Source organism: Crocuta crocuta, unplaced genomic scaffold, assembly GCF_008692635.1.
Source record: "Crocuta crocuta isolate KB4526 unplaced genomic scaffold, BGI_CrCroc_1.0 scaffold233, whole genome shotgun sequence".
NCBI classification, from domain to species: domain Eukaryota; kingdom Metazoa; phylum Chordata; class Mammalia; order Carnivora; family Hyaenidae; genus Crocuta; species Crocuta crocuta.
Window position 1 is genome coordinate 1,730,167 of NW_027529526.1, and position 27,224 is coordinate 1,757,390.

The window sequence follows — 27,224 nt, forward strand, 5'->3', positions numbered from 1 at the left end:
CCGCATTCTCCACGCCCTTTTGTGGACTGCATTGAAGAAGCTGGCATCTAAACTCTGTTCAGCTTGAAGGACAGCTATGAAGCTAGGCTAAGGCTTGACCCCAACCCTTGGGTAGCTCCGCTAGGGCAATGGGGTTCTCTTACCTCAGACCCCAGAAAACACTGGAGTCTTCTAGCCCAGCACTTAACACAGCCTTTGAAATTATTCTTTAATGTGTCTGTTGCCAAACTGAACCAGATTAATGGCTTTATAAGTTAAACTGGAAAGGAACTGAAAATATTATTCTGTAAAAATAGTTTTAATGATAAAATAAGTGTCTAGAAACCCAACAAAGTGATGGGGTTTCCCATAATAAACACTATAACACAATATAATTGTAAAAAAAAAACTTAATCATCATTATTATTATTATTATGCCCCTGCCTATTAGACATACTAGCCCTGAGTTGCCCCAAAGCCCAAACTCTTTGAGCCATAAACAAATCAGACAAAAATCTTGTTCTCTTGGAATGCTCTCCTGTTATCTCCTGTAATATCCCCCACTGGCCTGTTCTGTTCTCTGGAACTACGATCTGTCTACATTACAGAGTAGTGTCTTTTGAGGTTTTGCAGATGGCTATCACATATCTCTCTTTCCATTCACCTTTCCCCAGCCTAGATTAACAACCTCAATTTTTTTGAAGGAGTAAGCAAGGATTTGGTAACAAGAGCTAACACAGGGCCAGATAGGGGCAAAAGTGAGTGTCCAGGCACCCATCTCTGAACTCCTAGTGCCCAGCACAGCACGGGGATGTGGAAAATGGTTAGTATGATTTTATTGAGTGGATGGACAGAATGATTGGTGTGTCATCAACTTCTATGATACAAGAAAGGACAAATAGAAGTGTAAGAAACTTCCTGTGAGAGCCAGAGCAGTGAGCAATTGATTTGGACAGGCTAGGATGAGACATCGGGAAAGGCTTCATGGAGGAGAAAGTCTTCAGGTGTGGTTGTTTTGCTTAGCTAATAAGAGCAGTGTTTATTGATCACTTACTATGTACTGGCACCCGTGGCAGTGTTTTTGTATATATTATGTCTAATCCATGAAAGGAGTGTCAGTTTCCCCATCTCCCAAAAGAGAAAACCGAAGTTCTGACTATCTAAACCCCAAGTCACACAGCTGGTAAGTGGTCAAGAGAGGACTTAAACCCAGGTCTCTTACTGCAAAGGGCTTCAACTGAAGTGGTTTGGTTGTTTCACTTTCAAGGACTGAATTAGAAGCTGTTTTTGAACTTTTGGGATGTTTGAAATCTGTTATTTCAGTGCTTCTGCATTGGTATCCTCACACATGGGAAGATTCTGGAACAAATAAATCCTAACACCCTACTCTTTAGCAAGACGCCAACTCCCCTCTGCTCGTTTGTTTTATGCCTCCTTTGAACCACTTCAGATTGGGGTAAGTATGGTCACAACTGAGGGCTATATAAAAGCAAACCCAGTGAGGCCCGAAGTGCCACCATTACCTCACATGTTTGAAAACTCCTTTGGTGTGTAGGCAACTGTAGAACAGCATGAAGGTCAGAGCAGGCCCTGGAGTGGCCGAAAGCCACTGAGTGGCTGGCTGCTCTTGGGCGAGTTGCTCAATCTCTTGGTGCTTCAGTTTCCTCAGCTGTAAAAATGGGACAATCAAAGTACTTCCCAGGAGCGTCGAGAGAATTAGATAAACCCATGTATGTAAAGTACTTAGAAGAGTGCCTGGTACATGATAAGCATTATATATGGGTTAGCTGTTAACATCATTATTCTCGCCCTCATCAGGAGCAGGTGTTGGGGATCACCAATGGACCAGCTAGGTGGGGCCGTGCAGAGCACTTGAGAGAGAGATTCAGCAGACCTGGCTTCTCAACCTAACTTTGCCATCACTTAGTGTGCCTATTAGTTCGCTTAGGGCTGCCATACCCAAGTACCACACACTGAGGGGCTTAAACAACAGAAGTTTATTTTCTCACAATTCTAGAGGGCAGCAGATCACAGTGTTATACTAACAGAGTTGTTTCTTCTGAGGCCTCTTTCCTTGGCTTATAGATAACCATCTTCCCCCTGTGTCTTCACAAGGTTCTTCCCTCTGTAGGTACCTGTGTCCTAATCCCCTCTTCTTATAAGAACACTAGTCATATAGATTAAGGCCCACCCATATGTCTGCATTTTTAACTTACTTGCCTCTTTAAAGACCCTCCTTCCAAATACTGTCACATTTAGAGAGAGGTACTAGGTGTTAAGACTTCAACATTTGAATGGGGGGGGAGGACAAAATTCAGCCCATAACACTATGTGACCCCAGACAAACCATTTTCTCTCTCTGTGACAGTTTCCCCATTTGTAAAATGGGGCTGAGAACAGCTGAAGGAAGCACGGAATTCAATGGTCCCTCTCAGTTTTGATCATATAATTTCTCTGCTGAGACTAAGCTCTACCTCTCCGATAGCCATAGCACTTTTTGGATCTCTTTTAGATGATACTATTTCCCTCATTCTGCAGCTATATATTGAGCTCCTACTGTGTGCCAAGCACCATTCAATATCAAGCAAGACAAAAAAAAAAAAAGTCCATGTTTGCCTGAGGCTTATTGTTTAGTAGCAAGAGATAAACTTAAAAAAAATTTTTTTTTAATGTTTATTTTTTCAGAGAGAGAGAGAGAGAGCATGAGCAGGGGAGGGTCAGAGAAAGAGGGAGACACAGCATCCAAAGCAGGCTCTAGGCTCTGAACTGTCAGCACAGAGTCCAACATGGGGCTCGAACTCACGAACTGTGAGATCATGACCTGAGCCGAAGTTGGACACTTAACCGACTGAGCCACCCAGGTGTCCCAACAAGAGACAGACCTTAATCAAATGGGCTCCTAGATACTGACATCTTCGATGAGCCTTGCGGTTCTTGGGTAGATGCTCTTCCCTCCACCGGGCACGGACTCTTGGCACACACCTCACCATGTTCTGCTCAAGGTGGGCACACGGTAAAGCCTAAAAAGAACAAATGAACAAATGAATGACTACAGCGAAAGTAAGGGTTGACAAAAGGAAATCAAAAGTGGTTCAGCTCCATAAATCACTCTCAGAAGGGCTGATTTCACAGTGTTTAACAATTCTTGGCTTTGGAGAAAAATTCTACAATAGGGTTTGCCAATCCCTGCAGTCACACTATGGGTGGCAACTGATTTCATCCCGACTGAACTTGATTCTGGCCTCACTTCTTCCACGGCCTTGGAAAGGAACAGAGTGTTTTTTGTAACAGGGCCTTGTGTTTGTAATTATGTCAAAGGCACCTGAATGACCCTCTGTAATGTCAGAAAGCTCTATACATCTGTCAGCACAGAGCTTTTTATAGACACAGGTTAGAAAACCCCAATGCTCTCTGGTATCAAGCCAGCAAGCTGGGGTGGGGATGAGTGCTTGTCGGGAACATTTGGGATACAAACGTGTTGAGCTCCTACTGTGTGCCAGGTACAGGCTAAAACATATGAGTACAGTGGTAAACAGCAGAGTCTCTGTTCTTCTGAAGATCAAGTCTCCAGGAGAGGCCAAATACTGATAGAAATAGATTTTTTTTTAAGAAAAGAAGTAGAGACAATGATAAGTGCTAACAAGAGACCCACATTCGCCTGGGAGATAGGGCAAAAAGGCCTTTTCATAAATGCATAAAACTAGCCCAAAAGGACTTTTTCAACTTCCTCTATTTATAGTTGGGGAAACTAGGTTTGGGGAGGGAAGTGACTTGTCTAAGACCATTTCTACAAGTTAGTGGAGAAGATAGGATTATCTTCACAGCTCTTCTGGCTGTGCTCTAAGGCTATCTCACCAACCATCAAATAGCCTCAGTTTCTAACTGTAACCAGCCTCCCAGATTCTCAGGGCTGGGGGTTGTGGGATGGGACAGGGATTGCTTACAAGTCTTGCTCCGTCTCTTGTCTTCTATGTATGAAAAGGTTCATAGTTAAAAAGTGAAAGTGACTCTTTCCCTTCATTTTATATACAAGTCACCAAAATCTGGTAATGAGATAGTCTAAGTTAATGTGGTCTGAATTAGGAGACTGTGGTGTATGGCTTATATTTTACTTGCCAAATTAGCCAGATTCATGAGGGTGTAGGTGTGTGTGTGTGTCTGTGTGTCTGTGTGTGTGTGTGTGTGAGAGAGAGAGAGAGAGAGAGAAAGAGAGAGAGAGAGAGAGAGGAGGTAAAGTAGGAAGTATTCCTACTATTTTTTTGTTGGTTGTTATTTTGAATCTTAGTCACCTACTTGCAGTCACATATTTAAATATCTATGCATATGGAAATTTTTCTGGATGTGTCCAAAGTGTGCCGGCAACACTCAGGATTGGGCAATAAATGGACCTTGTCTTTAATACACGTGTGGCAAGATTTGCCTCTCTACTTTCTCTCTCCATGTATCATAGCTCTGTATTTATTGGTTTAATACCCACTCCCCGCGTATCTCCGTGCTCCCAGAGAACAATTAAATATCACTTCCTGGGGAAGGCCTGGATTCCCAAATCAGGCTAGGACTCCCTTGCTAAATGCTCTCATAGCACCCGTAGCTCTTCTAACAGCACCCATGGAACATTATTGAACGTTTTGAACATCTCTCTTTTCTGCACATCATGAGCAGTTCTGTGAGCATAGAACCTGGCCCTGACTCAGACATGGATGCATTCCCAACACACAGTACCTGGTCCATGGGAACTCAGCTCAATACTCCATTGTTGAATGAACAAACAATCCCATATTATTAATTTTTATTTATGTCCCTGGCACCTAGTGCATTTTCCAACTCAGGCTAAGTGCTCAAAAGTGACTCGAGTTGAAGAATCCCACCTATGGCTTTATACAGTTTGCAAAACACTTTTGCTTTTACTTAGACTGAGATATAACATCGCTGTGATATAAGCAGAGTGGAGATTAGCACTCCACTTTACAGACTGTCACTCAGGAAGTTTAAGCAATTGCCCCAGGGTGTCAGGCTAGAGACTGTAGAAAAGCCCAGGCCCAGAACTTCGGGTAACAGGGACAGGGCTGTCTCCAGTGGGCAAGGCTGTGGCCTTGCAATACAGTCACTGACAAGAATTAAATCTTGTCAGTAGGAACAATCAGGACCTTTCAAAACTTCATACAGGTATTTTTTTCAAAAGTATTTTCAGGGGCGCCTGGGTGGCTTAGTCGGTTAAGCGTCCGACTTTCGCTTAGGTCATGATCTCGCGGTTCGTGGGTTCGAGCCCCATGTCGGGCTCTGTGCTGACTGCCAGCTCAGAGCCTGGAGCCTGTTTCAGTCTGTGACTCCCTCTCTCTCTGACCCTCCCCTGCTCACGCTGTCTCTCTCTCTCTCCTAGAAATAAATTAAAAAAACATTAAAAAAAAAGTATTTTCAAACTTCCCACCTACTTGGAGGAATCAAGTCAGGACATGAGTTTTAGAAGCTCAATTTTTGCATACTGTTAGCAAGAGACCTTACCACTTTGAGCCTGCATGCTCTTGTCTATAAAATGGGAGTAGTGAGAGCTTACTTCATAGAGTCATTGTCTGGATTAAACGAAAGAATGTATGTAACGTACATACAGTAAGTGCTCTGTAAATGTTGGCCATTACTAGATGCTAAGACAACAGAGAAAAGCTGAGCTCTTAGGGAAAACTCAGCCTTAACATTGATCATGGTCCCACTCTGAAATATTCACAACTTCATAGGAAATATAATGGCCACAGTTCTCGTCAAAATTTATTCCTTGTTTCATCAAGGACGTTGTTTTGTGACATTTTATAGGAATAACTGTCCTCTTTCCACCACCACCCTGCCCTACACACTCAACTATTTGTGTTGAAGAGAAGAGCTGCATTCCCGGCAGCTCTGCCTTCACTAGGGGACAAGAAACTGGTTAAATCTGCTGTTAGCTGCTGCCCAGTGGGATCCAATTATAGCGATGGTGGTGTCCATGGTAACCGGCCAAGCTGGCCTGCTGTGGTGCAAGTTGTTCAAGAATATAGAAGGGACCATGGAAGGCCTAATTGGTTAACTGTCATCTCAGTTTCTGAATGAAAGAACTTCACACTGCGCTTTGGATAAATGGTGAATCCAGACGAAATCTGGATTTCCTAAGCTGAAGGCACTGAGGTAGTTCCCAAAGCCACTGACTTCCCGATGAATCTGACTGCTGGAGGTGCGGGTTATCAACAAGGGCAATGGGTGAGATGGCAGGAGGGGCAGAACACTGAATAAAATGATTACATGAAATGCTGCCATTCCCTTGAAGCTTCTGTGGCTCCCTATTGCCTGTGGCAAAATCCTTTGTGGAACTGGAGTTGAGCACTGAGGCACCCTCAAGAACCAAGGTAGCCATGGTCACTAGTTTCTCTCTCTTGTCCCTGCACCTCTGGACATCTGTCCTGCTCTCACTTGTATAGTGGGGCCCTCTCTGTACTCGCAATTCCTGCTTTCCCACAACTTCTGCTAATATGTGACACTGATTCCAGCTCTGACTCTATAAGATCTTACAGGCCCAGAATCTGCTACCTGCTTGTCACTGACCAGGAAGAGCTCTCAAGGCTGGAATATACTCCAGGGGAAGGGTGGAGAGAGGGTGAACCCATCAGAAAGGAGAATCAAGACTGGAGACTTCAATATAGGACACTAGAGGCCAGGACTCCAGCTGTGATCAGAGCTGGGTCACAGATGCACAAAAATCCTGAAGCAAGAGCCCTGCCTGTCCCTCGCTCAGCTTCCTCCTCCATCAATCGTGCCACTGAGCAGCCTGTGAAGGAGATGTGTGGGGCAGTGCAAGGAGCCGGGCTAGGAGTCGGAGGGCCAGCTTTCAAGTCTTTACATGGCTAGTTATTGACGAGATATTGAACCTCTATAGGTCTTAGTGTTCTCCCCTGCAGATGGAACTTTGGCCACAGCACACCTGAGTAGCACTTAGACGTATCTGCCATGGAAATAGCTGCATAGTTTGCCATATATCACAAGCAAGAAAGAAAGGGGTCTTGGGTTTCAAGGCCAAGTTAGTTTGATCCCAGTCCCAAACATGGGACGATGGACACTTAAAGGTGATTCTATTCGTGGTGAAGGACAAACTGGACTCCTGCCTCAGGAAGGGAGAAATAGTACCACGTCATTAGTGCACAGCTTGGGTAATGGACTCAGGGGCAGAGGGCAGAGGGAGACAGAAGGAAGCTCATGACATGCCTTCCAGACAAGACAAACTAGACACTCCCACCCTGCCTTCTCACCAGCTCCCCACCCCCTGCCTCCTCTGCCCATCTCAGCCCCATCTGGGTCCTTTTCTTGGCCAATTCGCACAGAGTCTGAAGCAGAATACTAAAATCAGTGAATTTTTTTCAAACAAGCAGTATAGTCTTAACTGGATAGGCATGGAGTATTTCTTGAATGATAAAATAAAATTTAACAGTCTAGAGAAGTCTGAGGCAGCCTAAAATGCTCAGAGTTGCATAAAAGTTTGCAAAATGTCCCCGTGGCATATCTATATTATCAATACATGGTTTCAGTTTTGTGGGTGTTTTTTTTTTTAACAACCAATGTGTTATCTTGACTTATTTGGTTTTTAAATCAATTTACCATCTGGAGTTGACCCAGAATCGTGGGTGAGACTTGCAAGAATTGTAACTTCAGGAAATGGGGTGAGCAGAAAGCAGGAGAGGTTTCATAGTTGCCGGATCTTTAACTGTTCTGAATTCGGGTTTTGTCACTCTCCCACATCCCTCAAAAGGTGCCTCATCACCATCTCCTTGAACACCCACTCTACCTTCTACCATTTTGGTTATACTGAGCGGAACTTAACCTTACTATAACTTACATAGTTGGTACTCTTTCTGACTCTTGGGGCACAAAAATTCCAATGAATTCTCTCTCCTACCTCATAGGCCACTGGATATTTGAATGAATAATGACACCCCCATGTGTATTGACCTCTTGGTTAAACATCCCCAGTTCTTTCAACCATTCCTCCGTTGGTGTGAAGACACAGTAGGAGAAATGCTGCTATTTGGGGAGCCAGACTTAGGTAGTTTTATGTCCTGACTCTTTCAAAGTAGCTACAGACTTGGGCCAAGTCACACAATATTTCTGGGACACTACCAGTATTTGGTAAGGTTTGAAGAAGACTAAATGAGAGAGTGTGTGTCTTGAACATCTGGTGTGATGTCTGCCTCACGTTGGGTGCTTTGTATGATGGTACATGCCATGGCTGTCATGGCACCAAGGAAAACTTGCTCGCAATCACTTCTCCTTCAGGAGGACTTTACATTAAAAAGGAATGGAACTCAGACGTTTAGCAGTCGAAAGAAAACAAGGGCTGATATGGCCTGGCCAAGGAAGCTGGGAAGACAAGACTTTGGATCAAAAAGGACAGAACAGAACCGTCACAGGAGGCCACAGAAGATTCTGTAACATAAAGATGGTAATACCTTCTTCGCAGTGGCTGGCATCATAAGGAACGAATTAGATCATGTATGTGAATGTGGTTTGTAGAGCCAATGCTCCCCTGTGCTCCTAGAATACTTGTGCTTCACCTTCATCATAGGATAATAATTTGTCAATATGTCTATTTCCCCCTAAAGATTGTAGCGGTATCATAGTGGGGAAATGTTGGGGGTTTTTTTCTGCCCACTTCCCTCTTTCACTGGGGAAGCGCCTCCCCCTCACTCCAAGCGGCTCAGATGAGACAGTCAATGTTAGTATCCTGCCAGCTGTGAGCTACAGGCCTGAGCTCGTGAGTCTAACCAGTCAGGGTGCTCCAGCCCTTCACCCAGAGAGATTGGTCCAAGGCATGGAAGAGCCTGTGGCCCAACCAGAATCCTTCCATGCAATTTGATTTTGGATGCTGGAAAGGGTGTTTCTTTCTTTTGAATTACGAGCCATAAGAACATTAGTTTGGCAATACAATTTATTCACTCAACCAGTATTTATTGATGATCAAAATATCAGTCAGAGTTGAGAGGATCCGGTCATGGGACATACACCTTTCTGGATATTTTATTTTATTATTTTTTTCCTCTGGATTATTTTAAACAGAAGGAATTTAATATAATAAAGTGACTTTATAGTGTTGGAAAGGCTGAGGAGGCAAAAGATGGACTTTGAGTGAACCCAGGGCTTAGTGATGCTGGAAGAAATTGCCATCCCTAAGAATGTGAGAATGGCAGGGTAGAGGTGGTATTACCAGAGTCCAGAACCTGGGAGGGGTGAGGTGGGCTGGTGCCCTGATCCACAGAGGTTTCTACAATGGGAGCCCACTGCAGGCCAGTGCCAGGACCATGGTGGAGAGCTACTCAGGCTCTGAGGGAGAAGCTTCACATGCAGGTACTTAGAAGGTCAAAAGTTAGCGATTGCTCTCCATGCCTGCTAGGGAGATGCTAACGCAAGCCCAAAGCAGGAAGAGAGACCCCTGCCTCCTCCTGTCTGCCAATCCCCCATCCTTGACTAACTGATAAAGCCTATCTGAAAGCCTCTTGGCGAGAAAGTCTGGAAAACGCAGATCCTTACAGGATCCAAGCCTCCCTAAAATACATAGCAGAACAAAGCAGAGTAGAAACGGAGGCTGAGAGCAAGCAGGCAAAAGACCAGCCAATGGGCTGTGTGCTAAGCCTTGTTCTAGGGACCGGGGTTATAGCAGGAAGCAAGACAGAAAAAAACCCTACTCCCTAGGAACTTACTTCTAGAAGGGAAGGATAGACAATATAAAAGCAAGCCTAAAACAAACAAGGTAGTGTGGCAGGACACAAATCATCAGTTGGTCATAGTTCAGGTTCCCTGGAAGCTGACTATAAGATGAGGATTAACTCAGTATAAGCTGAATGTAAGATGAGGTGTTCTCAGAAACACCTTTTAAGGTGAGGGGACATGATACTTAATTTCATGTGTCACCTTGGCTAGAGAGTAGTGGCCAGATTTTTTTTTTTTTGGTCAAACACTAGTCTAGATGTTGCTATAAAGGTATATGTTCAGATGTGATTAACATTTACAATCAGTTGAGTTCAAGTAAAGCAGATGATCCTATATAGCGTGGGTGGGCCTCGTCTAATCAGTTGAAGCTTTTAGGAGCAAAGACAAAGCTTTCCTGAAGAAGGATATTCTGCCTCTAGACCGCAACATAGAAATTCTAACCCTCAGACACAAGACTGCAACCTCTACTCTTACCTGAATCTCCATCTTGCTCACTCGGCCTGCAGATTTCAGAGTGAGAGCTCTGTCCATCACATACAAACCAATGCCTTAAAATCTTTACTCCTCTCTTTCTGGGTTTTGTTTCTCTGAAGAACTCCGACTCATATGGCAGGGGGGAGGAAGAGAAGCAGAGCAAGGATATGATTTTGGCAAAGTCCAGTCTCCTCCTGATGTCGTGGGGAGCTCTGGATGCACCACAGAGGTCGCCCTGCCTCAAGACAAAGGAGTTAGGCTTTGTACCTCTGCAGCGGTCAGTCCCCAGGCAGCTCTGGGACCAACAGAGAAGGTTGTGGGTGCGAGTTACACACATACTTCAACTCTTGGGGATTTCCTTTCTCTATTTGTTAAGGTTCTGGTATTTTAATTCCAGAGGGTAACAGAGACTCATCCATTGACAAACTAAAAGGATTTCTTTATTCTTTTTTTATTTTTTATTTTTTTACTTTTTACAAATAGTTTATTGTCAAGTTGGTTTCCATATAACACCCAGTGCTCATCCCCACAAGTGCCCTCCTCCATGCCCATCTCCCTCCTCCCCCCACCGATACCCATCAGTCCTCAGTTTGTTCTCAGCATTCAAGAGTCTCTCATGGTTTGCCTCTCTCCCTCTCCCCACTATTTCCCCCCTTCTTTAATTAGGAAACTACTTGTGGGACATGTGGAACATAGGGCTTGAGTTGAGGACTTAGGAGGTCTGGTTTCAGGCTCCAGGTTGGCTGACTCCCTGTGTGATCTTTTAAAAAAAAAAAGGCGGGGGGGAGTGCTTTGAACTTTACCTCCTGGATATACCAGAGAGCTAGCCAGGACAGTAAAAAGTTCTACTCAACCCCGTTTCCCTTCTTACACCCTCCATATCTCTACTCTTTGCCCACTACCAGGTAAGTAGCCCTTCTGGAAGCTTCCCTGATCTCTCCAGGAGGCCAGCTCAAGTGAGGTTCCTTTAGGGTTTCTGTGTATAAAGATGGCCTGATTGGAGGCTTTGTTAGGCCAGAGGAGATCTGGCTTGACTAAAGGGCTCCTGAAAGTTCTGTTCTTTCCCAGCCATTCTGGAGCCCCAACACAATTTGAGCCTTATTTCCGAAAAGTCACTGGTATAGGCCCTAGTGAACCAGATCAGCACACTCTAGGTGGTATTTTTTTCTTGCCCAGTCAAATAAAAAGTGGCCAGTTTCTTCATCGCACCCAATGAATTCCTGTCACAGATTAACCTGATTCTGTAGGTGTGTGAGGAAGGCTGGAGACGAGGCCTACATTGGCTTTCACAAGGCAAGCAGTGTGGGTGCCCTGGACACTAGGGAAGGGCATAGGCCCAGGAGTAAGGTTTCCACCACACATTAACTCACTGTAGACCACTGAACTCAGGTTCTCCAAGCCTCAGGCTCCTTATCTGTGAAATGGGATGGGAGGGGCTGGATTCAGTACATTCAGCCCAGGAGAGCACCGAGAACTACTAGCCGGCCACCAGGATGTCCAGCCCGGTGAAAATCTTCACGGAGGCTCTTTTGACAATGATTTCCCTGATGGTTCCTCTGTGTCTTCTGGCAGCAGGTGTTTTCTGAGTGTGGCGTGCATAGAATATTAAAAAATAAAAAAAAGTGTCGTGGTGACTCACATTTTAATGTTTGCATTGTGATTATCTATGGCAGTCATCTTCTGAATCCTCAGATATTAACATTCCAAACCTCTCCCAAGCCATATTTCATAACCTCCCCAACACACATCCATCCCTGAGTAAGATTTAATTATTAAGAATTTCATTTTTTACAATGGGGTTTTTTTTTTCCCTAATGTAGGCTCCATGGGCAAGGCACTGAGATGACATGATTTATTGCTTCCAGTTTGCTGGCCTTGGATACTAATTCTGCCCTGTGTACTAATTTTATGGCAGGCTGAACTTCTGCTTCTTTATCAGCTTCTTCCCAAAGGAGGAAGAACTACAGCCCTTATTACCTCCAAAACAAATACACAAAAAGCACCCCCAGAAGGTAGAGGCACAACTTTTCCTCGGAACAAAGGCTTACATTTGTTCAGAATGCTCCCATCCATGGGCCCTTGAAGATGGATTGAAAAAACATCAGACAAATAACTGTTCTGGCAGGAAATGAAGCAGACTGATTACTTCTTAATTAGTATCCATGTAGAGTGAGCATCCTTGTGCAGGAAACATCTAAGCGTGGTCCTAATAAGCATTAGATTCTGCCTTGAACATATTTACTCATAATGGAGGTCTTTCTCCCGGCAATGAAATATATATGGAAATACATGTTATTTATTACATAATACATATGCATGTGTATATTCCAGAGCTCAGGGAGACTTTGAAGAGAGAGAAAATTAATACTTATTGAGTGTATTCGTTTCCTGTGGCTGCTTTAACAAATTATCACGAACTTAGTGGCTTAAAACAACGGAAGTATTTTCTCTGACACTTCTGGACCCCAGAAATTCAAAATCAGTATCACTGGACCCAAACCAAGGTGTTGGCAGGGCTCCATGACCCCTAGCCCCTGCCCCAAGCCTGTAGGAAAGAATCCACTCCTTGTTGCCTCCAACTCCTGGTGGCTGTCAGCATTCCTGGGCTTGTGGACACATCTCCAAATCTCTCTAAGCTCTATCTTCACATCACCTTCTCTACTGTGTGCGAAACCTCTCTCTCCCTCCCTCTTATAAGTGTACACATTATTGCATTTAGGGCCCACTTGGATAATGCAGAATCACTTCCCCACCTCAAGACCCTTAACTTAATCACATCTACAAAGACCACCCCCCCCCGCCATTTTTGTTTTGTCATATAAGGTCACATTCACGGGATCTAGGGATTAGGACATGGATGTCTTTTGGAGGGCCATTTACTCTGTACCACTTACCACCTGTATCTGAATACCTGCATCTCCTTCCACAAGCCCTCTCTAAGGAACATGCAGCAGGGGGAAACCCTGGGGCTGGGAATCGGGAAACCTGAGTTCTTTAACTCACCCAGCACAGGTGCCATCAATTCCTTTCTGGTGCCCGGGCAGACATTGCTAATTAATCACAGCACCAGTTTTTGCTAATCCCCTAGACTTAACCTCAGAACCCTGAATACAATGTTGTAGAAAGTCAAAGTGAATTGAAACCTATTTGCCACTGCTGCCTGGAACCCTCAGTTTCCTCATATGTAAAATGGGAATACTCTCTGCACATCTACTTTCTAAGGACAGCGTAAGGATCAAATGATATAATGGATGGGAAAGAGGTTATAAATGCTTAAAGTAGATGACAAAGAAGATATGTCCTCAACAGGAACTTGTAGGGAGACTGTCGAGGACAGCCTTACCTAGAAAGGTAGAAGGGTCTCAGTGCAAGGAGATTATGAAGGTCAGGTTCATAGGATAAGCTTGCAACATAGGTGATCATTCTTCTTTTTCATCCAATAAGATAACATAAGCAAACACACCCGAGGCATTCAGTAAGGATAGTTTTAAAATAACATCACCAGGGGTGCCTGGGTGGCTCAGTTGGTTAAAGCGACCAGCTTCGGCTCAGGTCATGATCTCGCGGTTCATGGGTTCAAGCTCCACGTCTGGCTCTGTGCTGACAGCTAGCTCAGAGCCTGGAGCCTGTTTCAGATTCTGTGTCTCCCTCTCTCTCTGACCTTCCCCTGCTCACGCTGTCTCTCTCTCTCTTAGAAATAAATAAAACATTAAAAAAATTAAAAAATAAATAAATAATATCACCAAGCATATAAATCTTACACTAGGGTTTGCTTGGCTCACAATAGCCATGTGTCAGTCTGAAGTCAAGACTATACACTTGCTAGGCATCCAGGAGTCACCAGCTCTGTTCGAATTATATCAGCTCTTCAGGGACTATCGAAAATGCACCTCTCCAGGAAGTCTTCCCTGATATGACGGAAGGTGCTATCTCACAACTCCATATGCATTTTTTTCACTTTGTGTATGCATTTCAAGGCTGTCTTAGATCAAGAAAGGGATTAATCAGGGGTGCCTGGGTGGCTCAGTGGTTGGGTGTCTGACTTTGGCTCAGGTCATGATCTCACAGTTCATGAGTTCAAGCACCATGTCAGGCTCTATGCTGACGGCTCAGAACCTGGAGCCTGCTTTGGATTCTGTGTCTCCCTTTCTCTCTGCCCCTTCCCTGCTCACGTTCTCTCTCTTAAAGACAAATAAACATTTTAAAAAGTAAAAAAAAAAAAAAAAAGGGGGCGGGCGCCTGGGTGGCCTAGTCGGTTAAGTGTCCGACTTTCGCTTAGGTCATGATCTCGCGGTTTGGGAGTTTGAGCGCCGCGTCGGGCTCTGTGCTGACAGCTGGCTCAGAGCCTGGAGCCTGCTTCGGATTCTGTGTCTCCCTCTCTCTCTGACCCTCCCCTGCTCACGCTCTCTCCCTCTCTTCTAGAAATAAATAAAAATATTTTAAAAAAAGGGGGGGGGATAAGCAGTCTTGTCTGCACAGGTGTTTCACAGGCTCTTGCCAAAAAGCCCTTAAGTGAAGACCCCAAATCCGCATCCAAAACGTCAAAGTGTCTCTTCTTCCCCACGTTTGGAGTCAGAAACTACCTCTAAACATTTTGGTGATACCTTTGGATCCAACTCAAGCTGGCCTGTTTTCCTTGGGATCTGGTTCTAGGCTTCATTGTGCTACAGACCAGCTGCATGTGCTCTTGACGAGCTCTGAGACTCAGCCTGCTCCTCTGTAAAACGAGAAGGGTGTTGGACACCGCCTCCTGCTTCTCTGGGTTGTTGACAATGACTAAGAACCCAGGCTTTGTTGCTTACAGACTGGTTCACATCCCCGCTCATTTCCATTCTAGCTGTGTGACCTTGGGAAAGTTGCTAACCTCATCGAGCTAGTTTTTTCACCTATAAAACAGGAATGCCTACCTTCTAGGACCACAGCGAGAACAATACATGTATAATGCTTGGCACAGTACCTGACATCTTAAGCGCTCAATACTTGTTAGCAAGAGTTGTTATTTTAAAGAAACTGGTTGAAAGAAATGGTACTGTCAAATGGGAGGTACAGTTAGGCAGAACATAAGCATCTGGGACTAGACACAGAGCCCAGGATCCCAGGGTGGGATCTTCAGTCTGAAGTTCAAGGTCAAGCAGGTTGTGTTGAAGTATGCCTAATGGTAACTATAGATATATGTGATGGAATTGTCCTAGACATTTACAACTCTTCCTGTTCCCCTTCCCCTCCACTCAGGTCTCCAGCTGTACCTTCACCCAGCTTGATAGGAATGGATAATGTGGGCAGTGTGGTTATCAAGTACAAGGTGAAGACCCTAACTGGGTATTAGGCAAAGACTTGTTCTTGGGAGCTAAATATGACCCCGGTCATACACACGAAAGTCCAAGGTCAGCCCCTTCCCTGCACTAAGACACCAATTCCCTGGTGAAAGTCAGGCTGCAACATGTCTACCTGTATGTTTCCTAGTGACAGATGCACTCACAGAAGACAGTGTTATTCTACAGATGAAGACACTGAGACTTACAGAGGTTAAATGATTGGCCTAAAGGTCACACAACCTTTAAGTGACAGACTAGCCATCATATCCAGGTCTTTGGGGAGTCTCATTATTGGCTCTCTCTGCTACCTGATGCTTTCCTGAGGTCCCAGGAAAGAAAGGGACCCACCCCAACTTCTCCCTCCTCAAGCATTTTCTGTCTTTCATGAATTTACTGCTTTGGTATCACTGTACAGTGGCACTTCTGTGGGGGAGCCTCACCTCACCCTTCAAACATTTTCCTCCTGAGAGTCCTTACTTCTCACCAAGAGGCTGAATGAGGAGGAGAGCAGTTATGGGGCCAATAGGAAAATCAGGGGGTTACATTGCTGAAGGTGTGTAAATTAGTACGTGTTTCCTACAGGGTTGGTGGTAGTAGGTACCAAAATCTTAATGCTATGAATATGCTTTGATGCAGCAATTCTGCTACTAGAAATTTTACCCTGAGGGAATAATCAAACAAATACATAAAAATACAAACATGTGCAAAAAAAAAGAAACACAAAACAAAATCATAAAGGCCTTCGTAAGGGATTAGGCAAAGGTAGCATATCCATACAGTGAAATACCATGCAATCATTCAAAGGGAGGACGTTGGACTGTATTTATTGTTATGTAAATAAACAACATGATGAACCAAAAAATAGGCCATATGTGTAGTATGATCTCATATTTTGTAAATAAATTATATGTTGTGTGAGTGTACAGTGTGATCTCTCCTGATTGGCATCCAACCACTTAGCTGACTTCCCAATGAGTCAACCCTCCCCTTCCACCTGAAAACCCCTAAGGCTGACACTCCGATTCACCAAAGGTTCTAGAAGGAAGAGGAAGGCTGTTCCTTTTTAGCTCCTATGTTTCCACCTACCAGATAGCTCACATGATTAGCAGGTATCAACTTTATGGTTCTCTAGCCTCTTTATTTCAATGTCTTTGTTACTGTCATTTCATAGTTAAGTATTATGGAAACTGAAAAAAATGAGTGAAAACAGGAAAAAAAAAGCTACTTTTAAAAACTAAGTTGAATGCTTCGAAGTAGTAACATAGTAGTAATGTAGTTATAATAGATGGGGGTGGGATTCGTAAAAATTCAAGATTCTGCTCTTGGAATGCTGAAGCCAAAACAAGAACTTTGAGGCCAACTATGATGGCATCTAGGTAAGAAAGACAAAGGTGAACTCTCTTCAGTAGAGCGATAGTAACATAAAAGACTATCTTAAAATACTGATACATTTTGGGGGACTGGGATGGCTCAGTCAATTGAGTGTTTGACTCTTGATTTTGGCTCAGGTCATGATCTCAGGGTCATGGGATGAAGTGCACATCAACCTCCACAGTGAGCATGGAGTCTGCTTAACATTCTCTCCTCTCTTCCTCTGCCCCACTCCCCTGCTCTCTGTCTCTCTCTCAAAAAAAAAAAAAATTTTAAGTTAAAATAAAAGGTTTGAAGTATGTATATACTTTATGGCTATGATCATTCGTTATTTCAACTAACTTTTTTGCTTAAGCCACTAAGCACAGTCCCAGTAATATCAGATAAAAAGTCTTCTGCTACATAGGTCTAGAAAAAGGAAGGGTATAATGACGTATCTGGAAGATTTATAGTGAGATTATGGTCATTTTTACTCCCTGTGCCTTTCTACGCTTTTAAAAGTAAAGTGTCTATTGTTTTACAAATAGAAAAATACCATAAAGTCATCACTTATTTGGAGAAAGGAAAAGAGAAAGAGAAACTTCAGGATGAGGGAACAATGCTGATGCTTGCAGGGTGCCCGGAGGAGACCTTGTCTGTCTTCCTCTAATGACTGGAGCCGGTAGAATTAGTCTGTTACAAAGCATAATGGTGATCATGAGTTTGACTTCCCAGTTTCACCCTATCCTGAGGGTCAGGCTGTCATTAGCATTCAGAGATCTCGTTACACTTAATTGCCATGGCAAGGGGGCACAGGGACTCGGGCAGAGCAGGTCTGGGGAGGAGGGATGGACACTCCCAGGTGACACAGCGGAGGGGCCCTGAATAAGCCAGATCAAAAACAGGGTGCAAAGCAGAGAGCAACAGTTCTGAGCACCTCAGGTTGCTGTCATTCACAGAGGTTACTGTAAGTTGCTAAAGGTCATCAGCCTTGCGCAACTTCCTTATGTAAAAAAGAAAAACCTACATTCTATATTTATTTTGTTACATTTATATTTATTTTGTTATAAATATAATGTTCCTTCCATAGAAACTTTTAAATAATTCTTCATTCTTGTTAAATAATCCTTCATTCTTGACTTACAGAAATATTTGTTGAAAACTGACTTCTGACTATAATAATGTTAAAAAGAAAATCATAGGCCCAAAATGGTGTTACTTAGGCCAAGTTACCAAGCCAAGGCTTAATGCCTAAATTAATTGCACTTTTAACCTTCCCCAGAAATGTCATCTCTACTGGTCAGTCAGGAATTTTCTGGCCACCACCAACAAGGTAGTCTGTCATTGAGACCTCTCTATCCCCAAAAGGAAGACCTACGAAGACACTTTTGTCCCCAGATGAAGGTGACCTCACCCGAAATAGTCCTTTTTCTGTTTATGACTTCCTTGTCCTACTTTTAAAAACCTTTCCCTTTCTGAAGCCCTTTGGAGCTCCCCTCTACTTACTGCATGGGATGCTTCCCAATTCATGAATTGTCTAATAAAGCCAATTAGATCTTCAACTTTACTCGGTTGAATTTTGTTTTCTTAGCAACAACTGATCTTAAAATTATAATACAGTTGTTCAAGTCCTGCATTTAAAAATGACAACCAAGGGGCACCTGGGTGGCTCAGTCGGCTAAGCGTCTGACTTCGGCTCAGGTCATGATCTCACAGTTCGTGGGTTTAAGCCCCACGTCGGGCTCTGTGCTGACAGCTAACTCAGAGCCTGGAGCCTGCTTCCAATTCTGTGTCTCCCTCTCTGACCCTCCCTTGCTCACGCTGCCTCTCTCTCTCTCAGAAATAAATTTAAAAAAATTAAAAAATAAAATAAAACCAAAAAACGACAACCAGATAGAAACAAAAATTTGTTGTCATTTCAACACCTTTGCATGATACACTCTGCTCCAGCGCTGGAGAGGCTGGGACCACGGGACAGACAAGAAAAGCTGACAGGTTTGCTGTCCTGCCCTTGGCTATAGGATTCTTAATTGTGCAAGGACATTCTGGGGAGATGGAATTTAGCAGCACCACAAAGAGATAAGATTCAGGGCTCTTCTTGGAATGGAGGGTCAAGGCGGGGGTCATGCCTGAAAGCAAATCAGAGGTGTCATTGCTTTCAGTCTAGCTGTGACTGACAGGGACATGCAGAGGAGCAGAGGTGCGGCTGAGTAACACCTGACCTTCCAGTCGGCCGTCAGGAGGAGCGGCGGGCATCTCTCAGTGTGGGTTTAGAGCCCCGACTGCAATCCCATCCCAGACACTATCTAGTGAGTTAACTCCACTAATGCAGAGCAACGGGCTTTGGAACCAGTCAGACCGGAATTCACCTCCTGGCTCTACCACCTATGAGTTCTTGAACACAGATGTTTAAACCGATTCAAAATAGAGGGCATGTTGGAGGGCACTTGTGCTACAATTCTGTCAATACATGTGTCCATCTGTCATTCTAGGTAACTGATACATCCCAGCAGAGCAAGTGCTGGGCTAAATGCGTGACACACCCCCGTCTCTCTCTTATTCACACACGAAGTCAACGTAACCCATAAGCCTCAAATAGAAGAAGCATCACTTTTGAAATTTATCTAAATCAGCTCAAATCTTGCTCAGCTCCCACCTGCCTGGTTGGCAGTCAGGAGATATAATCTTGGTCATTCGGAAGGTCGTGCCCCGTCACTTGTGATTGTGCGTGAGTTTTGACCTTGCTCTGTCCAGGAGTGCAGAGGAGGTACCTAGAGTCTCACCTGGCCTCGCAGACACTAGCGGTCAAGCTAGTGTGTGAGCGATCCGTTTCAGGGCCGTGGCTCCACTGGTGGCACCCATGCCATCTCAGGCACACTTGGCCACCGGCCTTCATTGTGGCTCCAAGGGCATAGTGCTCTGTGCTTAGTACCCATGCGGCCCCACAGCCCTCCTCACCTCTCAGAAATCCCGCTACCCCCAGGGAGGTGGGAAGAGGGGGTTCCTCATCTCACCGTATCGTCCAGTTCCTCCAGGCTCGGCCACACTCCTCTTACTTTTGCTCCCGCAAAGCCTCTGGCCCCTCTCTTAGGGACCCATCTACCTTCTTCCTACATCTTGGAGCTGAAACAGAAAACCCATCACCTTCCCACAACCATCCAGGTTAAAGGGGCCCAGAGTTGAGAACAGAACACCTGAGGGAAATTCCTGGGAGGAGAAAGGGAAACTTGCCTTTCCTGTCTTTATTTTTTTAACTCCCCTTCTTTGTTTTTGCTATTGAGTCCATAAAAACAAAAAAGATGACATAGATTAATTTCTCCATAATTCAATGTCTTTTCATAATGAAACCCTGTAGCAAACCCTCTAATAGAGTAAAAACACTCTCTAGAGTTTTGATTAATAATCACTTTGCAATATAATTGCTTTGCAGGTTTTTTTTTCAGTAAATGACAAAAGCAATAAAGAAACACATGATGACCACATGGTACTTAAGAAATTTTGGAGGCAGCATTGGCTTTGAGGTCAAGGGCCATAGATTCAACCCCAAATTCCATCACTTACCAGTATGTGATCTTGGGCAAGTCACTTAATCTTCCCGAGCTAGACTATAAATATCAAAAAGGCAATAACCATTTGTTTACTTCTGTATTGGTATACAGAATGCATCAAATAAATGAACAAGCTGACTTCACAAGCTAGATGTTTAGTAAGTATGAGATTCCTTTGCCTCTTCCTTCCCAGTCCATTTTTCATCCTTTTTATTTTGAAATAGGTGTAGACTCACTAGAAGTTGCAAAAATAGTATAAAGAGGTTTCATGTACCTGTCACCCACCTGTCTGCCATGGTGACTTTTTACATGTCTGTAATGCATTATCAATTGATTGGTGCAATAGCTTCACCAAATTCAACCTTTTTCTGGTGGGTCTTTGTGGTTGTATAGTTTGTATAACAACCAAGGCACAGAACTGCCCATCACCACAAAGCAGGGGTCCAGTGCTTCCCCTTTACAGTCAAACCTCTCCTTCCCTGCCCCTCCCAAGCCTCTGGCAATCACTTCTCTCTTCTTCGTCCCTGTAATTTTGTCAATTGGAGAAATGTTTTATAAATGAAGCTATATAATATCTCACCTTTGAAGATTGGCTCTTTTCACTCGGCATAATACCCTGAAGAGACACCCAGGTGGTTACATGTGTTGAGAATCGCTTCCTTTTTCAATCAGGGGAGAGTTCCATGGCGTAGACATGCCACAGATTGTTCAGCCTTCACTCATCGAAGGGCATCCAGATTGTTTCCAGTTTGGGGCTACTACAGATAAAGCCGCTCTGGACATTTGTGGATAAGACATTGTGTGTGAACGTGTTCTGCAAATATTCTATGTGGAATGAGTTTGCGTGGGGAAAAGTGCAATATGAACGTTTTGTGTGAACATAAGTTTTAATTTCTCTAAAATAAAGGCCCAGGATTGAGATTCGTGGGTCCTAGAGCAAGTATATGTTAAACTTTCAAAGAAATTGCCAGATTTCCTGAGTGGCTGTACCATTCTCCATGACCACCAAGAATACTTGCAAGATCCAGTTTTTCCACAACCTTGCCAGCATTTGTTTTATTGGTATGTTTTTATTTTAGCCATTCTAATGAGTGCGTAGTGGTATCTCACTGTGGGTGCGTGTTGGGGGGTGGGTCCTAAGTAGGATTCACGTCCAGCATGGGGCCCATGTGGGCCTACCTAAGGACCCTGAGATCAAGAGTAGGGCATCTAATAGACTGAGCCACCCAGGTGCTCCTCATTGTAGTTTTAACTTGATGCATTTCCCGAATAATCTGTGACGTTAAAATCTTTTCATGTGTTTATGAGCCATCTGTAGGTCTTCTTCAGTGAACGCCCAAGTCCTTTGGCTCATTTTCTAAATGGATTGTTTTCACTATTGAGCTTAGAAAGATCTTTATTCTGAAAACTAGTCTTTTGTCAGATCTACAATTTGCAAATATCTTCTCCGAGTTCACTTATCATCTCATCTGTTAACTAAGTCTTTCACAGAGCATCAGTCTTTCATTTTAATCAAGTCCAGTTAGTTTCTTCTTTGCTTTCATGGGTTTTGTTTTTGGTACCACATCTCAGCTCTTCTCCTATTGGCTGGTGAAGGTTTTTCTCCTACGTTCTCTTCTAAGAGTGTTACGGTTTTACATTTTACAATTAGATGTACGATCTACTCTGAGTTTATTGTTGTATGATGTGTGAGGTGTAGGCCCAGGTTCAGTTTATTGGCTATTGATGTTCTGTTTGCTTCTGCCAAGTGAACTAACAACACCAAATTTTACAGGAGTCACAGAAGTAAGATGATGCCCAGAGAGGTGGGATATCTGAACACAATGCCTTGCAGGAAATTAATCACCCTCCCATGTGTGGCTGGGATGAGCTCAATGCTATGGAAACTGAACATTTCACCATTGAGTCTTCTGAAACCATGTTGTGCAACCAAATACAGTTCATAATGGATCCCTGCGGAGAGTCCTGCTACACTTGGCATCACAGCCTAGAGCTGACTTCTGTTTGAAGCAGCAAATAAACACTGGAAATTCCTGTCGCACATGATAACATATTCTATGTAAGAACAGGAAAGGGTGTGTCTTATAGAAGTGTGGTTCCAGACGTGAAAGAGCCCAAAGTAGGAAATTCCTCCTATAGCCTCTTGAAAAGGACAATCGTTCATTCAACAAATATAGATGAAGCAGCTACTATTTGTTAGGAACTAGTCAATAAAGATACAGAATGAACAAGTCATATATGGCCCCTGCCCTCTGGTGTGGGAGGGGAGTGGAGTGTAGGTAATTATATATACATGCATCATACTGTATGCTAAAGGCTAGTGACAGGATTCATAGGTAATATGTGGGAGGGACATCTAACCTAGACTTGGAGAGCCCAATGGTGCTTCCTGGAAAAGTGACACGGAAGTTGAGACCTAATAAGTGAATAGCAGGTGGAAAGGAATTGGTGGGGTGGGGGTGGTAGTAAGAAAGAAGAGTCTTCCAGGTGAAGGGGAACATCATGTGCAAAGGCCCAGCAGTGGGAGTGAGTGTGGTGGGGCACGGATCTAATGCATCCGGTATTGCTGGTGTGTAAGGTGCCAGGTGAAAGGGTGAGGGAGACAGCTGCCCTGGTCAGACCATACAGGGCCTTGAAAGTCACAGTAAGGAATCCACCCATTTCATGAGGATACCAGCAATCCACAGGAAAGAGTGTAACAGGAGACTGATGGATGTACATTTGTATTTAGAAGTCTTACTCTGGCAACATGGAGGCAGGCGGCTGGCTGGGGCAATTTTTAGGAAACTGTTGTAAGAGATAAGACCAGAACATGGGTGGTGGAGAATGTTCGATGCATTTACATCAGAGTAGGATCTGAGGCGTAAGGACTGAAGATGAGGTTTCAAAGATCACTCTGAGATGTGAGGGGAAAGAGTTGTAGGGAGAAGCACAAGAAGTAAGTGGCTGAGTTGAGGACAGGTTGAGGAGGGACCTTTGTGGACACTCCCAGCCAGGAAAGCCAACTAGTATTCCCTCTGCCTTGAGACCCTCCCATACTTGACAGTCCTGCTTGAGCAGAACGCTGCTTCCCTCTAACTTTTCTGTCCATGTCCAACTTCAGCCCTGAGGGGCCACACAGAATGAATCCATCTCCGAGAATCCATGGCAGCCCTTTAACCATTGCATTTATTTATTTATTTATTTATTTATTTATTTATTTATTTATTTATTTATTTATTTATTATTTATTTATTATTTATTTATTTTTATTTATTTAGAGTGCAGGGGAGAAGCAGAGAGAGAGAATCCCAAGCAGGCTCCACCCTGTCAGCGCAGAGCCCAATTCAGGTGATCTTACAAACTGTGAGATCAGGACCTGAGCCGAAATCAAGAATCAGATACTTAACTGACTGAGCCACCAAGTGCCCTGCTTTATTTATTTATTTCTGAGAGAGAGAGAGAGAGAGAGAGAGAGCGCATGCCAGCGGTGGGGTGGGACAAAGAGAGAGGAGAGAGAGAGAGAATCCCACACAGAGTAGAGGCTGGGGAGAGCACCCATCTCACAAACCGGGAGGTCATGGACCTGACCTGAAATTAAGAGTGAGACTCTTAACGGAAGGAGACGCCCAGGCACCCCTTCTCAAGGCTTTCTTTTCTCCCACTTCCTCATGCCTGGTTCCTACAACCACTTCCCATTTGGCACATGTTCTCAACCCCTCCTCTTCCCAGCAATCCTTCTACTTCCCACCTTTTATTTAATCGTGTTGTGCCCAGACAGTATAGAGTCTGATCAGCCAGAAAACGTCAGCATCGCCTTCTGGAGCCTGGACATTCTACTCCTGACATCCCTACACACTTCTGTCCTTGTTGAGAACGTTGCCTCCCTTCCTTGAACATTTGAGCCACTATCGCCCAGTGAGATCTGTGGTCACCCTAAGCACTGGGTCAGGCCTGGGCCCAGAGCCTCAGCTGGGGAAACAGTTTAATGAGACCTTGACTGGCAAACCTGCAACAGCAGGCAAACTGAGTCTGGGAGCACATGACCCAGCCTCACCTGGAAATGGATTTCCTGTCTTTTCTCCTCTCTTGAGAATCAAGGCACCAGCAACAATTCACTGACCACTGTTGGGTGTGTGGCTTGGTGAGGAAGACAGATGTGGGATACCGGCTCTGTCTTCACAAACCATGCAGCTTTGTTGGCACAGAGGATATAGAATGGGCAGTCAGAGAAGACTTCGACAGAGGAGATGGGGCCACAGCTAGGCCTTGAAGGATGGGAGGAAAAAATCAGCAGATGAGAAGAACAAGGCAGTGCACTAGAATGGAAAAGGAGAAATGTAGAGGCCAAAGTGTCTAAGGTGGACCTGGGGGAAGAAAAGCAGATACTGTGGGCTGAGCAGAGACTCTGTATACGTGAGCATTGAGAGAAAATGCTGCAAAGGGAAGTTGGAGCCATGCTGGGATGCCGGCTATAGAGAACTGGGCTCTCCTCTGTTCAGAGAGATGCCAAGGGCTCTCAAACCAGATAAGGAAATGGCCGAAGTGGTTGGTACTTTGGTTTCTGACCTGGCAAAGTTTGACAGATGAATCCACACTCTGCCATGACCCAGGAAGACAGAGCTTCATGATGTCTAGGGAGGATGAAACCCTTCTGGGAAGTGGTCCACGGAATGCAGAGAAGCACCTAGTGGGCCTAGTTTTAGCTGACCTGCGGGTAAGCTTTCCAATGGTTCTTCCTAGGGGGTAAAGACAGAGATATGAGACCCATATGTGGGACTCCATTGCTTACACTATTAAGAAATTCAAGATGGCAACATTAAACTAAACATGGGGCCCTTCTAAGCACAGAGTCCTGTGCAACTTTGAAGGTTGGATGCCCGTGATGCTATCTCTATCTGAAGATAATGATGGGGGCAGCTTCTTACCCAAATGCATGCAGTGGGCTTGCAAGGAGTTCTCACATTCAGAAGGCCCACAGCCAGTCATTTCCCTCTCTTTCCTGGGCAGGCAATAGCCTAGCATTCTAGGTCTGGCAGTCAGCTTATGGCTGTTAGCTTCATGAAGAGAACAATAGGTGAAGGACAGGAACTCTGAGTTCCAGTTTTGGTTTTACTTCAGAATTGATCTGAGTCAGTTCTGGACCTTAGTTTTTTGTAGCTCATATTAAGTGTTCAGTAAGTATTGTTTTTCTTCCTTTCCACAAAGAAACTCCAATTCTGGGATCCCTACCGTATAACCTCTTGCTGGAGTGTTTGAAAGAAGATACAGGTTCCAACGATGGGTCTTCAGTTGCAGGAAAATCTCAGTGAAATGCATTGTGGAACAAACTCCAAATACTTTCTGTATTCAAACACCTTCCTCCCTCACCAGAAAAGTCACCTTTGGCCATTCGTGGACAAGGATATATTTTCAAGGACTTCAGTTCTACTCTTAGCTATTCTGCCAGCTCTCTGTAGAACCACAGGCAACTGATTTCCTCTCCCAATGTCTCAGTTTCCCCTTCTGTAAAATGTAAGAATTGACAAGGTAATCTCCAAGGTCCTTTTCTGCGCTCAGTGCTCCATTTCCTCGAATCTGTGAAGTAACTGGTCCAGCATTTGTCATCACCTGGTGTGGAGATGAATTTACCTGAATATACAAAGGATATTTAAAACTTTAAGGTTAAAAAAAAACACACCAGAGATCATAATTAAGATGTCATTGGTGACCTCCGAAAGAAGTCAGGCCGCCAAAAGTTAAGACGTGGGTGGTTCATGAAGTGTGGACAGCAAACATCAATGAGTCAAGAAATTTGATGGAAGACCAGAGAAAGATAAGAAGGTCTCAAGGCATCTGGCAACACTAAAAGAAGTATAGTTGCTTGTTTATTAGTTTTTTTGCTTTAAGAGGAGACCCAAAGTATTTGTTAACCAAGAGGAAGGAGTGGGAGAGAAAGAGACTGAAGATTTTAGAGATGGGTAGAGGAGGCCATTGATGGATTGATGTCCTGGGGGAGTCAGAAGAGGGGACTGAGAGCACAGCTCTTTCTCCCCAGCCCTGCCACCTGCAAATCTGACAGGTGGATCACCAGGTACTATAGAGGGAATCCAAACATCTGAAGGGGGCTGGGCAACTTGTCTTTTAAGATTCCTTCTCAATTCAGTGATCACTGTGTCTGTCTATACTTATTATGCCACATGGCCCACAAGCAGATGATAGCAGACACTGTGAAAACTCTTTGAAATGCGGTCTAGTGCCTGCAGTACTTCCTGACTTACCAATGCCAGTAACCTGAGACTTTTGATACAAACTCCACCTGCTTCGGAATGTGAGCCGAGGAAGGAGAGTGGGGTAGTAGGAAAAGCACCAGATTGGGAGTCATGAGTTTGGATCTAGTCTCTCATTGGAATTCTTTATGCGCCCTTGACCTTTGAGCACATTCCCTCTTCTCTGAGTTGCAGTTTTCCTTGGCAAACAGGAATTCAGAGCAGGAGATTGGTTTACTTCTATGTGTCCCAACTCTTGAGTGTTACAGAGGCATCCTTAAAGAGCTGGCACTTGTCTCCATGGTTCTTGGGCAGCTCTGCACTTAACATGGCCACTGTGGTACAAGGAACAAAAGTGAGGCTGCAGCAGCTAAGTTCTCTTTGGCAGTTCACACTGACATCACCACAGAGCTCAAAGTATTGCCATCAGCTCAACAGGAAAACCCACATGTTTGTCAATGATGTTCTGAACTTTCTTGTTTGGGCTGTGGCACCAGCAAGACTGAATCATGCTTAGCAAAAGAAGGGTCACGTCTGGTGTGCTGAGGACACTGACAAAACTCAGCATTGCCTTAGAGGACTGAGTTCCTGACTGAATTCCAAGTTCT

The 27,224-nt window shown here is 44.3% G+C and overlaps 1 protein-coding gene across 1 annotated transcript in view; it reads left to right on the forward strand.

Annotated features, from left to right (window-relative positions):
• Window positions 1-2,921: 2,921 nt before the first annotated feature.
• MRGPRX2 (MAS related GPR family member X2) overlaps window positions 2,922-27,224 on the forward strand; it is a 44,349-nt gene continuing 20,046 nt past the window's right edge. The window contains 2 exon segments of the mRNA XM_077761073.1: window positions 2,922-2,981; window positions 5,848-5,966. Of these exon segments, the coding sequence (XP_077617199.1) occupies window positions 2,922-2,981; window positions 5,848-5,966 (179 nt within the window).